The 12,724-nt window shown below is 30.9% G+C and overlaps 2 protein-coding genes across 2 annotated transcripts; both read right to left on the minus strand.

Annotated features, from left to right (window-relative positions):
* Positions 1-284: 284 nt before the first annotated feature.
* Positions 285-2,447, minus strand: LOC105435121. Its single transcript, XM_011654531.2, has 2 exons — positions 2,215-2,447; positions 285-1,897 (listed from the first exon to the last, which is right to left on the minus strand). Exons 1-2 carry the CDS (start codon positions 2,243-2,245, stop codon positions 441-443), a joined length of 1,488 nt encoding a protein of 495 aa, XP_011652833.2. The 5' UTR covers positions 2,246-2,447; the 3' UTR covers positions 285-440.
* A 5,501-nt stretch (positions 2,448-7,948) lies between these two features.
* Positions 7,949-11,515, minus strand: LOC101210871 (O-fucosyltransferase 20). Its single transcript, XM_011653493.2, has 6 exons — positions 10,644-11,515; positions 10,336-10,504; positions 9,515-9,604; positions 9,105-9,388; positions 8,762-9,020; positions 7,949-8,647 (listed from the first exon to the last, which is right to left on the minus strand). The coding sequence occupies exons 1-6, from the start codon at positions 11,321-11,323 to the stop codon at positions 8,411-8,413; spliced, it is 1,719 nt and encodes a 572-aa protein (XP_011651795.2). The 5' UTR covers positions 11,324-11,515; the 3' UTR covers positions 7,949-8,410.
* Between the last annotated feature and the right edge of the window lie 1,209 nt (positions 11,516-12,724).

Genomic DNA, 12,724 nt, shown 5'->3' on the forward strand with positions numbered 1-12,724 from the left:
TTTTCTTTAGTTTTTAAAACTTGGTTTGATTTTTAAAAAGATAAGTAGAAATTCAATAACAAAACATAGAAACTTATGCGTAGAAATAGTGTTTATAAGATGAATTGTTAAAAACTAAATAGCATTTTCATGTTGTTAAGTTTTTTTTGTAAATTACAAATTTAATTATATGTGAACACATAATTAAAAAAATACAAAGATCTACTAAATATACAAGTGAAATTAGACTCAATATAAAAATGTAAACCTATTAACAAATACTAAATAGATACAAACCCTCAAAATTTAAGTAATGAACGTTTAAATTTAATCTCATTATTGTTCTTATTTTGTTAAATTAAAAATTTAGTCAACATTGTTTGGAGTAAGATACAATTCTTTTTTCTAATACAACTTTAAGATGAAGGATTGACTTTAAACATTGTCATATGTCAATATCATTAAGTAAAACTCACTTTGTCGGTTGTCGACAAAGGCAACTGATCAGAACCAATAGAGTCACTTTCGACACTTTCCAACTCTACTCCTTGGAGAGGAGGTATGTTGATTCTACCCGCATTATCAAGAAGCCATCTAGTAAAACCCGAGGAAGAAACTAGTTCTTCCAAAGCCTTTTTAGTTGAGTCTTTGGTGAGCCTTTCCCACTCATCCTTGGAAATCTTTCTCCGTTCATGTGTCGAATGGAACATTGAAGGATATACATCATCATCATGTGTAAATGAACTGCGGTGCTGAAGCAAATCAGTCCTCAACCTGTATTCAACCAAATGGTTGGACGTTTCATTTGGAGATTGTAATAAATTCAATTGGAACTTAAAGATATTGCTCGTCATTATTGAAGCCATTGTCCCACATATTAGACCTCCTGTTGCCAAGATGGGATCCAAGGAACACTTAAGAATAAGAAAAGTAGCCAAAATTTGAATGGATGTCGATACGACAAAATGTGATATGTTTTTTTCAATTAATCCATTTTCACGATCCACAAATTTGTGGGCTACCCAAAAGCCCAACCACGTTCCAATCGGTAAAATAATAGCAATCAGGAATGTTGCAAGTGCTAGAGGATCAAACATGTCCTGACTTATAGTTATACCCATTTCCAAAACAATTTGATTCAATAGATCAAGAACATAATGAAGGAAAAAAGATCCCAAACAACCTACAGATGCGTAAGCATATAGAAATATTTGAAGTGAGTTCTTCCCACGACGAGAAAGAAGCTTCATTCTCTGAGAAAGGATCATTAACAGTAGAAGGAGAAATCTAATCAGCCAACCACCGCCCAAATAGAATACCAACAACTTGCTTAGTATGGAGGCTGAACTCATCAACACTACACCCAGGATTAAAAAGATTATGCGATATCGAGAGAATTCTTCTTCAATTGATACTTCAAAAGTTTCTAAAGATAACCCAGATGTTCTAATATCTAAAATCCTGTGGTCAAATGGTGACATGAATTGAGCCCAAGAACCTTCGAAAGCTTTCTCCCATTGACTTTGAGGACACATTCCTATCCCAAGTGATGTATTCTTGTGAAAACAAACATAAAAATTTGATGTCCTAGAACTTGAACTTTTCATTGAAACCTTCACTGTCACTGTGTGTGCAACCTTCTTAAGATTTAGAAACCTCTGCAATCCTTGGATGTGTACTCTTTCATAAAGCGTCACAGTTCCAAGCCTGGAACTTGAAGAATTTTCCACAGGCAAGTAACGGAATAGTTGTATAATTGTGGGTTCAGAGACAAGAAGACGAAGCTCTTCAGGATCAGGAGTGGAGTAGGCTGAAGCGAAGAACAATGAAAGAAATACAAGGCAAGTAGAAGCTCGAAACAACATTGAATGGATCATGCTTTCTCTGGATCGAAGGACAGAACCAAAGCTCTTTTTATCTTGACGAAGCAGAAAAGTAGAACAGTTAGTCATTTGATTTATCTACAAAATAAGCATTCTTAAATCCAAAACTCACATGCAGTGTACCAAATACTATGGTAATTTTTCATCTTGACATTTCATCAAATATGTAAAGCTCAAAGTAAGAACTAGAAATAATCTAAAAAGATTCGAACTACAGAAAATCATATTCTAGCTCGCAGACCAAAATTATTTCATGAATCAATATACAACAAAACTAAATGTTGGTATAGAAAATTCATTTAGAAGTAAAAGGAAAAGGTGGAGAAAAAAGAAAGAAAGAAATTGAAGATACCAGCATTGAAGTTGGAGACTTTCAACTCCATTTCTTCTTCTTCTCAGATCTGCAACAATCAGTAGTCAACTTGGGACAGAAGTGAAATGGCGGGGGAAAATTATTGGGTTCACTCTCCTTTCATAAAAAAGTTGATCAACAAAACATTGACTTCTTTATTAAAATAACGGATGTGGCTCTTTCTTCAATTTTCTATTTAACCAGTATTTTATATTTCACTAGAAGACTTAGGCCACCCTTTACTCTTAGTCTTTTTTAGATGTGTATCAGATATGTACAAGTACAAGTGTATTTCAAGAGTATGGGTATATCAAGTGTGTATCAAATGCATATCAAAAGTACATTACATATCACCAAGTGTATAACCAAGAGTACATTACATATCACATGTATACCACCAAGTGTATAATCAAGAGTACATTACATATTACATGTATTAAATGTGTATTAAATCAATGTATATCAAATTTTTATTAGAAAGGTATCAAGGGTATTAAGTGTAAATCACATTTTTACCAAGGGTATGTACTAATGGTGTGTTGACTATGTACTAATGGTGTATCAAAGTGCATTATGTATATATCATATGTGAATCAAATGTATCACGTGGTTTTTTTTCTTCTTTTTTTTTTTTTTTTTTGTTATTTTTGCGCAAGTAAATAAGTCTATTCTATAGGTCTGATTTTTCTAAACTTGTTTTGTCAGACATGCAAGAAGCCCATAAATCAATGGTAATGTAAAAAGTAGATTTCATTTAATCACTTTTGGTATTGTTTATTTGCCATATGTAGTAACATATGAGACCTAGCTCGAAACGTGTAATGAAGAGACACAAACTAATTGGTAAATTCTTGTCGTTCAATTCAATTGCACCTATTGGATCGTTGGGGTAGAAATGAATTCGTGAAGTGTAAAAGTGATAAAATAAAAAATAAAACAAAGTTGGATTGAAAAAAGTAGAAACTAGCGTGAGGTTAGTTTTACAAATTAGATAGAAAGTGCTTAATCAAAACATAAATATTAGATTATATTATATTACAAATCTAGTCCGATTGCCCTTTAAAATTTAATTTTATTATACAAAAATTTTAAATTTTGTATAATAAAATGGTATATCATTCTATCAATTATAGACTTCTATGGATGACAATGATACATCAATATTTGCATATCATTCTATTATTGATAGACTCTAATAATTTTTAATATATTTATAATTTTTTAAAATGTTGTTATATATATTAATATTTTAAATTTAATTGCTATCTTTACGTCAATTTAACCTAAAAGGCTATAAAAAAAACTAACTTGTAGGTTTAATATTTATTTAAATCCATTTTGTTATAGGTATTTATATAGATTAAGTGTTGAATGAGACATATAGAAGAATTGAGGTGCATATTCCGAAGGAAGCTAAGTGACATTTGAATTTTCAATTTATTTATTTACTTATTAATTTTTGAAAATTTTGAAATTTCAATTCAAAACGTTAAAGTATGTTGAAACAATAAGTTCAAACGAGGTATATTAGTTTCTACAAAAGAACTACAAAATTGAAACAATATGCCTGGTTTGAGTGTCGAATTTATTAGTGTTGAAGGTTTCCTTGAAAGATTTGAATAAATTTGACATGAGCCTTCAATATTTTTATCAACTGTGATGAAGCCATCATTCCACATATCAGAACTCCTATTGCCAACAACGGATCCAAAGAACAATGAAGAATAAGAAAAGTAGCCAAAATTCTAATGAACCATGTGATAAAAAGTGTTATACTTTTATCAACTATTCCATCTTCATAATGGATAAACTTGTGGTCTACCCAAATGTCCAACCATGTTCCATTCAGACAAACAGAAGCCAACAAGCTGAGAGATGTGGCAGCCAATAAGAGGATGAAAGTAGGTTTGTTGTTTTGGAGTTTGTCAGCATTGACGTCGGAGAGGATGGCGTCCACTACCTTCACCGGCATTCTTGTTCTTCTCAGATCTGCAAGAATCACCGGTGAATGGACGGAAGTGAAATGGCGGGGGAAAATTATATGGTTGACTCATAACATGAATTTGCAATAAACATTGACTTTATCTTGAAATTACGGATGGGCCCTTTCTTCGCATTACTAACGGTCACGTGAGTTTCTATCTTTCTCACCTTCTCGTTATTTATTGAATTTCCGCTCCTCTTTTTAAATATTCTTTTTTTCTTTATTTAAAATATGAAACATTACTCATAATAGTAAAAAAATTAAACATTTCACTATTTTGCTATATTTTGTAAATAAATTCGACTTTTTATTTTTAATAATAATTTTATTTTAAATATTGTGATTAGAAATTTGACAAAGGATTTTAAATTTATTGCAATTTTTTTTGAAATTATTGTTGCCCACGGGAGATTTTTGAAAAAGTTTAAGTAGTGGAGCATTTTTATTTATATTAATTTCAATACTATGACTACAATCTTTAATATATAATCCTTGAAATAAACTTTAATTTTTAAACTTGTTGATCTTCTTGGATAATTGACGTTTGAGCTTGATGATCTTCCTAAATGATCAGGCTTTGAGTTTGATGATCTTCCTTGATCATTGACCTTTCACTTGTTGATTTCTTGGAGGATTTATTGATCTTTTGGAGAACTAACTCTTGGGCTAATTAATCTTTTTTGGATAATCAGTTTTGATGATATGCTTTAATCTATCTTACAACTATTTTTTAGATCTTCAAATCTTTAACCACGTAAACTTTAGATTTTAAGAGCTTTTAGGGTCTTAGTATTCATAATTTGGAAGCTTCAAAGTTTGGTGAGAGTTATAACCTTAGAAACTTGAATAATATTTGGAGTTTGAGAGGTTGAAAGTTTGAGAAGTGTTAGTCATTTTAGGTGGCTTCATAACCTTTAAAATTTTAGAGTTTCTAAACTTCAAGTTATATATTTTGCATATCTGCCGTACTTTAATCTTGAAGGTTCAAGAGGATTAATCTTCTAAACTTCAAATTTTCATTACTTTAACCTTGATAGGTGCTTTGGTTTTCAGTCCTCTTCTTCTTCTCCCTCCTCCAAATGAAAGGGTAAAGCCTGAGGTGATAGAGTTCGCATGGGCTTAAGATGGGCTTGGGCCCAATTGTCTAATGGACTTGGTCTCAGTCTTCTGAAGGGCTTGAGTTTGGATCCAGTGTCTTTCTTGGCCCAAATTTCCATACGGAGCTTAAATTGATTTAGACATTAGTCATTTTAATTACTCGACTCAATTCATTTAAAATTTTCATGAAGAACTCAATTTTAGTTGTAATAATGTATAAATTTAACTGCCAAAATTTCCCATTCACCAATTGTATATAAAATTTTGTATTTGAAATGACAATGAAAAAAAAAGAAGATAAAATTAAGAATAAATTAGTATAAGTTTACAACTATGACGTGTTAATTAGAAAATTAGAATATATTCAAAGCTATTTTCAAATCTACATAAATAAACTAAAAGTTTTATAAATATAGTAAAATATAATCAATTAAATTAATAAATTAATGCAAATAGATACACTATCATTATTATTAATAGATAATAAAATTTTATTATATGGAAAGTTAAACACGGATTTTACTTTTGAAATTGTTTAAAATAATTATTTTAGTCAAGAAAGTTGTTCCAAGTAAAAATAATTCTTAAAATCACTTTCGATTTCAAAATCATTTTTTAAAATTCTTTAGAAATTTCTTATAAATTGAAATACCTCAAAGCGGGCCATTAACTCCTCTGATCATACTCTAAAACATAAAATGTTCTTTTACATCTATTAGTTTTTTAAACTTATTTGGTTTTTAAAAACATAAGTATAAATTTAATAACAAAATATGCAGAAATTGTGTTTTTAATCTTAATTTTCAAATTTCAAACACACAAAAAACAAGTTGTTATTAATTATGACATAAGATAAATATTTTTGGTTTTGTTTAGTAATTATTTTGTTTTTTAAAATTTAAGTTCGTAAACGCTATTCTCATCGTCTGCTTTTTCTGTTTTTATCTCTTTTTTACTATTAAAAAACAGCTTTTAAAAGTTTGTTTTTTGTTTTAGAATTTAGCAAAAATATTCAGCCATCAAACGAGACTTTCATTCATTTATGTGATTTAGTTCAATTTTACCTTAAACTTTCTGTTCGCATGAGATTTCCTAAGAAATTTTATTTGTGATGTTGAACTAGTGTTGATGTTATATCTTTGTTGATTTGATGCGATGCGGTTCAATCTCTAAAATTTGATCATCTAATCTCTCTCGATTGGATGCTTACGCTTGATTTGGAGGAAGCGGGACACGTGATGTTCTTGAAGTTTGTTGAACGTCTACGCTTGATTTGGAGAAGCGGAGCACATGATGTTATAAAAGTTTGAGCATTTGAAGAAAGTTTGTATTTTCAAAATATCTTCAATCTTCAAGGGAAGTTGGAGTCTTGGAAGAAATATTGTGTCTTCAAAGGAGCTTTAATCTCTAGACTTTCTGGAGTAAAAAAATTTCAACATTTACAAATGAGGAGAATTTCTGTATTTATAAAGTTCTCTGGTAGGCTTTATGGACTTGAGCCTGATTGGTCCATGGATCAGACCCATAGGCTCAACCACAAAGATTTGAGTTATATTTAGTCTTTTGACTAAGCTTGTTTTTGGGCTTAATTGAACTTAGTCCAAGTAAATAATGTTTAATTGAACCAAAATAATCAACTTGATACAACGGTTAAGATGAAAATAAGTGACATTATTATAATTGGTCAATTTAAGTTTTTAATTTTTAATTTGGACACATGTCAATTTTAATTAGTTCCAAATTAAATTATTTACACTTTTCATTATTAACTTAATTAATTTAATAAATGATGTGGTAATTTGTGATTGGTTTCAAAATTTCTTATTCAACATTTTGTATATATTTTATGTATATGAAGTCATTACTTTTCAATTTTATCTAAACAAGATTTTTTTGACACAAATAAAATTAAAAGTTTAATCTTATTATATATGAAATTAAAGCCATTTTTTAAAATAACAAATTTTACAAAATATTTACAACTTATAGCAAATTCTATCGAAGACTGCATTGATATAATCCAAAATTTTGCTATAATTTGTAAATATTTTAATTTATTTTGCTATTTTAAAAAATGTTTCATAAAATTAGAGGTAATGTATAATAAAATTGTTAATTTTTATCCTAAAAAACATATTAAAAACGTCAAATTTCTATTAAAAACAAAAAATTAAGAATTTATTAAATCTAGATTTTGGGATTAATGGAACGTAAATGAAATTTTAAAAATGGACATTATCAATTAGGATGTGAAATTTTAACTTTTAATCTAAACTTTGAGTTTGTGCACAATACCTGTGTCGATGGTTTTTGACACAAACTTATATTATCAACTTTTAATTATGTGATTTGATCTCGGACTTAAAACAAATTAAGTGATAAAATTGGTAAAAATATTTGTTAATATAAATTTTACTATATTAGTAAACTCAGGAAAATACCTATAAAAACTTGTGTTTATTTATTTTAAAATTTTAAATTCTACAAATTTAATGCTTGAGCTCTTATTTTTACTATAAAAAGAATTATATACTATTATTACTATTACTATTATTTCTATCCACATTATAATGAATTGAAGCATTAATGGATATCAGAAAAGTCCAACCAAACCAAACAGAGCGTCTTGCATTTAAGCCAACCAAAGCTGAATTGCATCAAGAGAAAGGAATATTTGTAGATGAAAGAAATCTTTACATGAATGAATCTTTTCATTTTTCTTACAAAAAAAATGGTCTTTACAATAAAATATTTAACTACAAGAACTTATTCTGTAAAGAATCAAAGAATTATACAATGTTGTGCTGTTCCTTTTATTTCTCTTATAATATAAATTTTATATATATAATGGCATCTTTCTCACTCATTTACACATTACCTAGGCTGCATTTCTTCAGATTACTACTGCATATTTGATTTTATTGCTGCCTGCAGTAACTCTTTCGTAATGTTCTTCCCGCAGAACTTCGTTGCCCCGAGACAACGCCAACTTTTGGTTCTAAAGAGGCTCGAATTCATTGATCAAGTTGGGATCTCCAAAGTTTTATCAATTTAGACTTTTGGTTCATTGAGGCTTTTTGCTACGTTGGCACCACTGGTAAGTTGTTCAACTCATTATATGGTATGAGCATCAGAGCTGTTGTTGCACATGCATTCAGGAATAGGGTACTTGGTAACGTCTCGTCCGACTTTGCTGGTTCGAAGTTCGGGCTGTCCGAGGGAATCCTGATGCAGCTCCCTGATGATCTTGTTGAACTCTGCTTCAGGAAGTGAGGAATCCAAGAAAAGGGGAAGCATGTGCCGTTTGTTTGGTGTTATGTACTTTTTATGTCCAGCATAAGCCCTATGTCCCTGTATAAAACGAATAATTGACTTGTTATGATCTTATGATCAGACTCAAAAAGCAAAAGTTTTTACACGATGACGAGTATCGGCTAAATTCACAAACTGAAGGAGAATCCGTACCTGAATGGCATGACCCATATTTCCTCCATGAGAAGGCATGAAAACATCACTACTCTCACAAACAATATAGTCAATAGCAGCCATAATGGAAGCTTTTTTGGCAAAAGGCTCGAGTTCACTTGGTAAAGCAAGATCTTCCTTGTTATAGAAATTTGGGAACTCCCCTGTTAATGGTTGCAGGGCTTCTTTTCCTCCTAGTGGTTGTCCTCCAGCCCAGTATATTCTTGTGTCCCCCGGAGCTCCGAGAGCTTTCAGTAACCTGAGCAAGTTCAAAAATTTAGTCGAGCAGAATAGTAAATGTAAATGATTAACAATAACAAACATATGGTTAAGAAATTTATACCTCATAACCTCATAGGCATTTAGGGGACAAAGGCCTGCCAGTTTCCTATCGTGGTAGCTCATGTTTGATCTAGCAGTTAAGAGTTCAGGTCTTCGAATTCTTTCGTTGTTTATCATCTCATCATATTCAGGGCTCAACCCAGGTAGACAACCAGTTCTCACCCATACGTCCTTCTCCATTCGTAAATGAAGAGCAAGGTACGGTCCTTTGCTCCGCATTCTCTCAGTGAGCTTGTTACCAAGTTCCACAATTGGTGGAGCAAACCTCAAAGCATGAAAAGCAACCTAAATCCCAAAGAGGAAAAAGAACAACAATTAACACTGATATCCAACCATTTCATAAGAATTAATAATGGCAAATGGATTAAGAAATCAAATAGAGTTATAACAAGAAGAAAAAACTTATAATACCTTGCATCTGAGCTTTTGAAGGTCAGAAGGAAGATCCTTAGAAAGCCTTGAGTCCAAGCCACGCAGCAGGAGCACCCCTTCTCTTCTAAGCTGCAAAATTCAACACATACTCATTATTGTAAAGGTACAAACCGAAACATTTTGTGTGGGGAATGACATAAAAAATGTGTCAAAAAACAGAACGACAGCAAAAAGCCACAAAAACTTTTTAGTTGGTAATACGTAGCTGTTTGGTCAACCTTAATAGACAGGCCATATATGTATGAATCTTAACAGACAAGCTTACATTTATAGTTCAACGTATCAATGAACCAACTGCTCTAGCAAATATTCATCATAAAATTACCACTAACCTAAAAGTTTATAGTTTTCGAGTATAGTAGTTACATGTTATCTCCTCCACTCTATATTAATAGTTAGCGTGTCCGCTTTGTCAATCAAATTAACATCTGAGCCCACACGTAAAAAGAGCAAATAAATTTTAACAGAACAATTTAAGCTTTGTCAATCAATATTCATCTATGCATTATGGCAACGTGGACAGTCTCATTCTTTTCTACAAAGTACAAACATAAAAATGTTCTATTATTTAGTTCAAATGTGTTGTGTGACACATTCAAAATCAATCTTCAAAGATGCTTTGTGATGAGCAAGCAACAGTAAATTATATGATAAGGATATAATGAAAACTAGCATGGCAGTTATCAACAGATTCCTTTCCTATCAATCAAGAAGCCAACCATTTTTTTTAGAAGTAAGCTTTAAAGAGAAGCCATGGCAGCTTAAAGAACAAACAACAATATTCGTTTGATCATCCTCACCTTCCTGAGGTAACGCGACCGAATCCAACTCGGCGAGACGTGATGGGGAGGCGATTTTTCCTCCACTGGCCGAGTCATCAGATGCGTAGATGGCAAAGATGACACTATATGAACGTCATCCGCCAGAACATTCTTGAAATGCTCCAAATCAAATATATCAGAAAACTCACTGCAACCATAAAACAAAACACAGAAAAACAAACTAAGCAACTGATACATAAGAAAACACAGAGTATATTTAAGTTCTTATAAATCAGAGACTTCGTCAATCAAATAGGAAAAAAAATGGATTTCTACTGTTATTATACCTTTCATCCCCCCAGATAACGTTCACTTGCAAGATTGGAACAACCAAAGCAGCCCCAAGGATTCTAGCAATCACAACAGCATCAACGATCTGATTTCTCTGTTGATTCATCCCACCAGAAACCACCACCATCAAATACTTAGTCCTCTCACTAACGATTCCAGTGGTTGATTTTTTATATTCTTCGCTGAAATCTAAGCACGGTTTATACCCCAATCCATCAGGTTGTTTCCAGAACTCTCCCTGTTCGTTACCCTCATCCGATTTCAAAACCCCAGTTGAAATCGGGCGTAGCGATTGGAAAGAGTCACTCGTAACCTCGTCCTTCAAAGCATTTTCTCTATCTCTATCGATTAAACCTGATTTCAAAACCCCATTTGAGACTAAACCCTGCGATTGCCATTGAGACGTGAAACAAGGGTAGGACACATAAGGGATTAAAGGGTTGGGATTAAAAGTAAGCTTCAACATCCCGAAAAGACCAAAGAGAAAAATAGCAAGAAGCCATAGCTTATTGGAGCTTCTGTAAGTGGAAAGACTAAGAAATTTATTGTAGTTTTTAGAAGATTTCTTAGGCGAATCGAGAAGGGATTGAAGCGAAGATGAAGATAAAGAGTTAATGATTTGAGATGGAACCGAAATGTAAGCTTGCTTCTTGGAATTACTGTTCTTCTTCGCCATGGACAAAAGCAGAGAGCAAGGTTTTTGACTAACCCACTTGGCGTTTCAGATTTACGAATCTCAATCTCATTAGAGAGAAAGAAAAGAAAAAATGGAGCGGCGGGAAGAAGAGAAGGAATTTTCGTGAATATAATTACGCGTTGCTGACCAAAAGTGGCCGTGTTAGAACGGGAGATTTCAAAGATGAACTTCGCCTTTGAAAGGAAGCTGAAGCTAATTTATATTGTGTTTTAATCACTCGTTAATTAAAATTAAATATTGTAATAACCCATTTACGTGTGTACAATTACAACTATGCCCCCTTAAGTTTTATTTATTTTTCTTTTAAATAAAATTACTCGAACCTATAATAAATCTATAAAATTTATGAGGATATTGTTATATATATATATATTTTGAGACGTGTGAATTCTGAAACAACAATTATGGCTATTTATTGCTTCAAACTTTTCCTTTAGCTTCGGTAACTATTTAAAGGGTACCCTATCAACTTCAAAATTCAAATCTCTCCATTTTTAATTATCTTCCCTTTATTCTTTATTTTCTTAAATATATTCACCATTTTTATTTTCTTACCCCCTAAGTTTTCTTTTTTGCTTATTGTTTTCTATAAATTATAGCATGTTTTCATATTTAGCTAACAAATTATACAATACTAAAGTATATAGCATATTAAAAATATTATCGAATGTAAATATATAGTTTAAATAAAACTTTGGTATTCAAGTTGGAAATGATGCTATTCTTGAGTTGCTATTTTATAGTTTAATTTAATAAACCTTAACTACTTGTAGTACCAAAAAATGATCCATAATATAGATAAATAAAATAAGTACTTCTTATTCTATAAAATTTGACTTTTAAAAGCTCAATTTTTTATTTTTTTTTAAAGAAAAAACTTTCAATCAATTGAATTGGGGGACAGTTCATCATGCTCAACTATATATATGCTTGATTAAAAATATTAAATTGTGTTTGGTATAAGAAAAGCTGTTGACTAAGATGAAATTTTTGCCTACGTGTATAAATTAAAAGTGATAAATACTTTATACTTTTCCTTTATTTGTAAAAGTAAAATTACAAGTGTGACATATATATACGTACTACCTAGTAAAGATTATTGTGACATTACATTTTTAATAACTTCTTCAAATATTCTCTCTCACTTTTTTTTTTTCTTTTTTCTTTTTATAGTTTAGTTCAAACAAACAGATAAGGACTCAAATATAAAAAGCTTTTTAAGATTTACTAGTATCTCCATTAGTTGAATAATATATATATATATATAATATGTATGTATATACATGCTTAAATCTCAACATTTTTAGTCATGTTGCATGCATTTTAATTTAAAATTTATATGACTAGTTTTTTTTTATAAAAAAAAGTCAAATACTAAAT

The sequence above is a fragment of the Cucumis sativus genome, chromosome 3, assembly GCF_000004075.3.
Source record: "Cucumis sativus cultivar 9930 chromosome 3, Cucumber_9930_V3, whole genome shotgun sequence".
Taxonomy (NCBI): domain Eukaryota; kingdom Viridiplantae; phylum Streptophyta; class Magnoliopsida; order Cucurbitales; family Cucurbitaceae; genus Cucumis; species Cucumis sativus.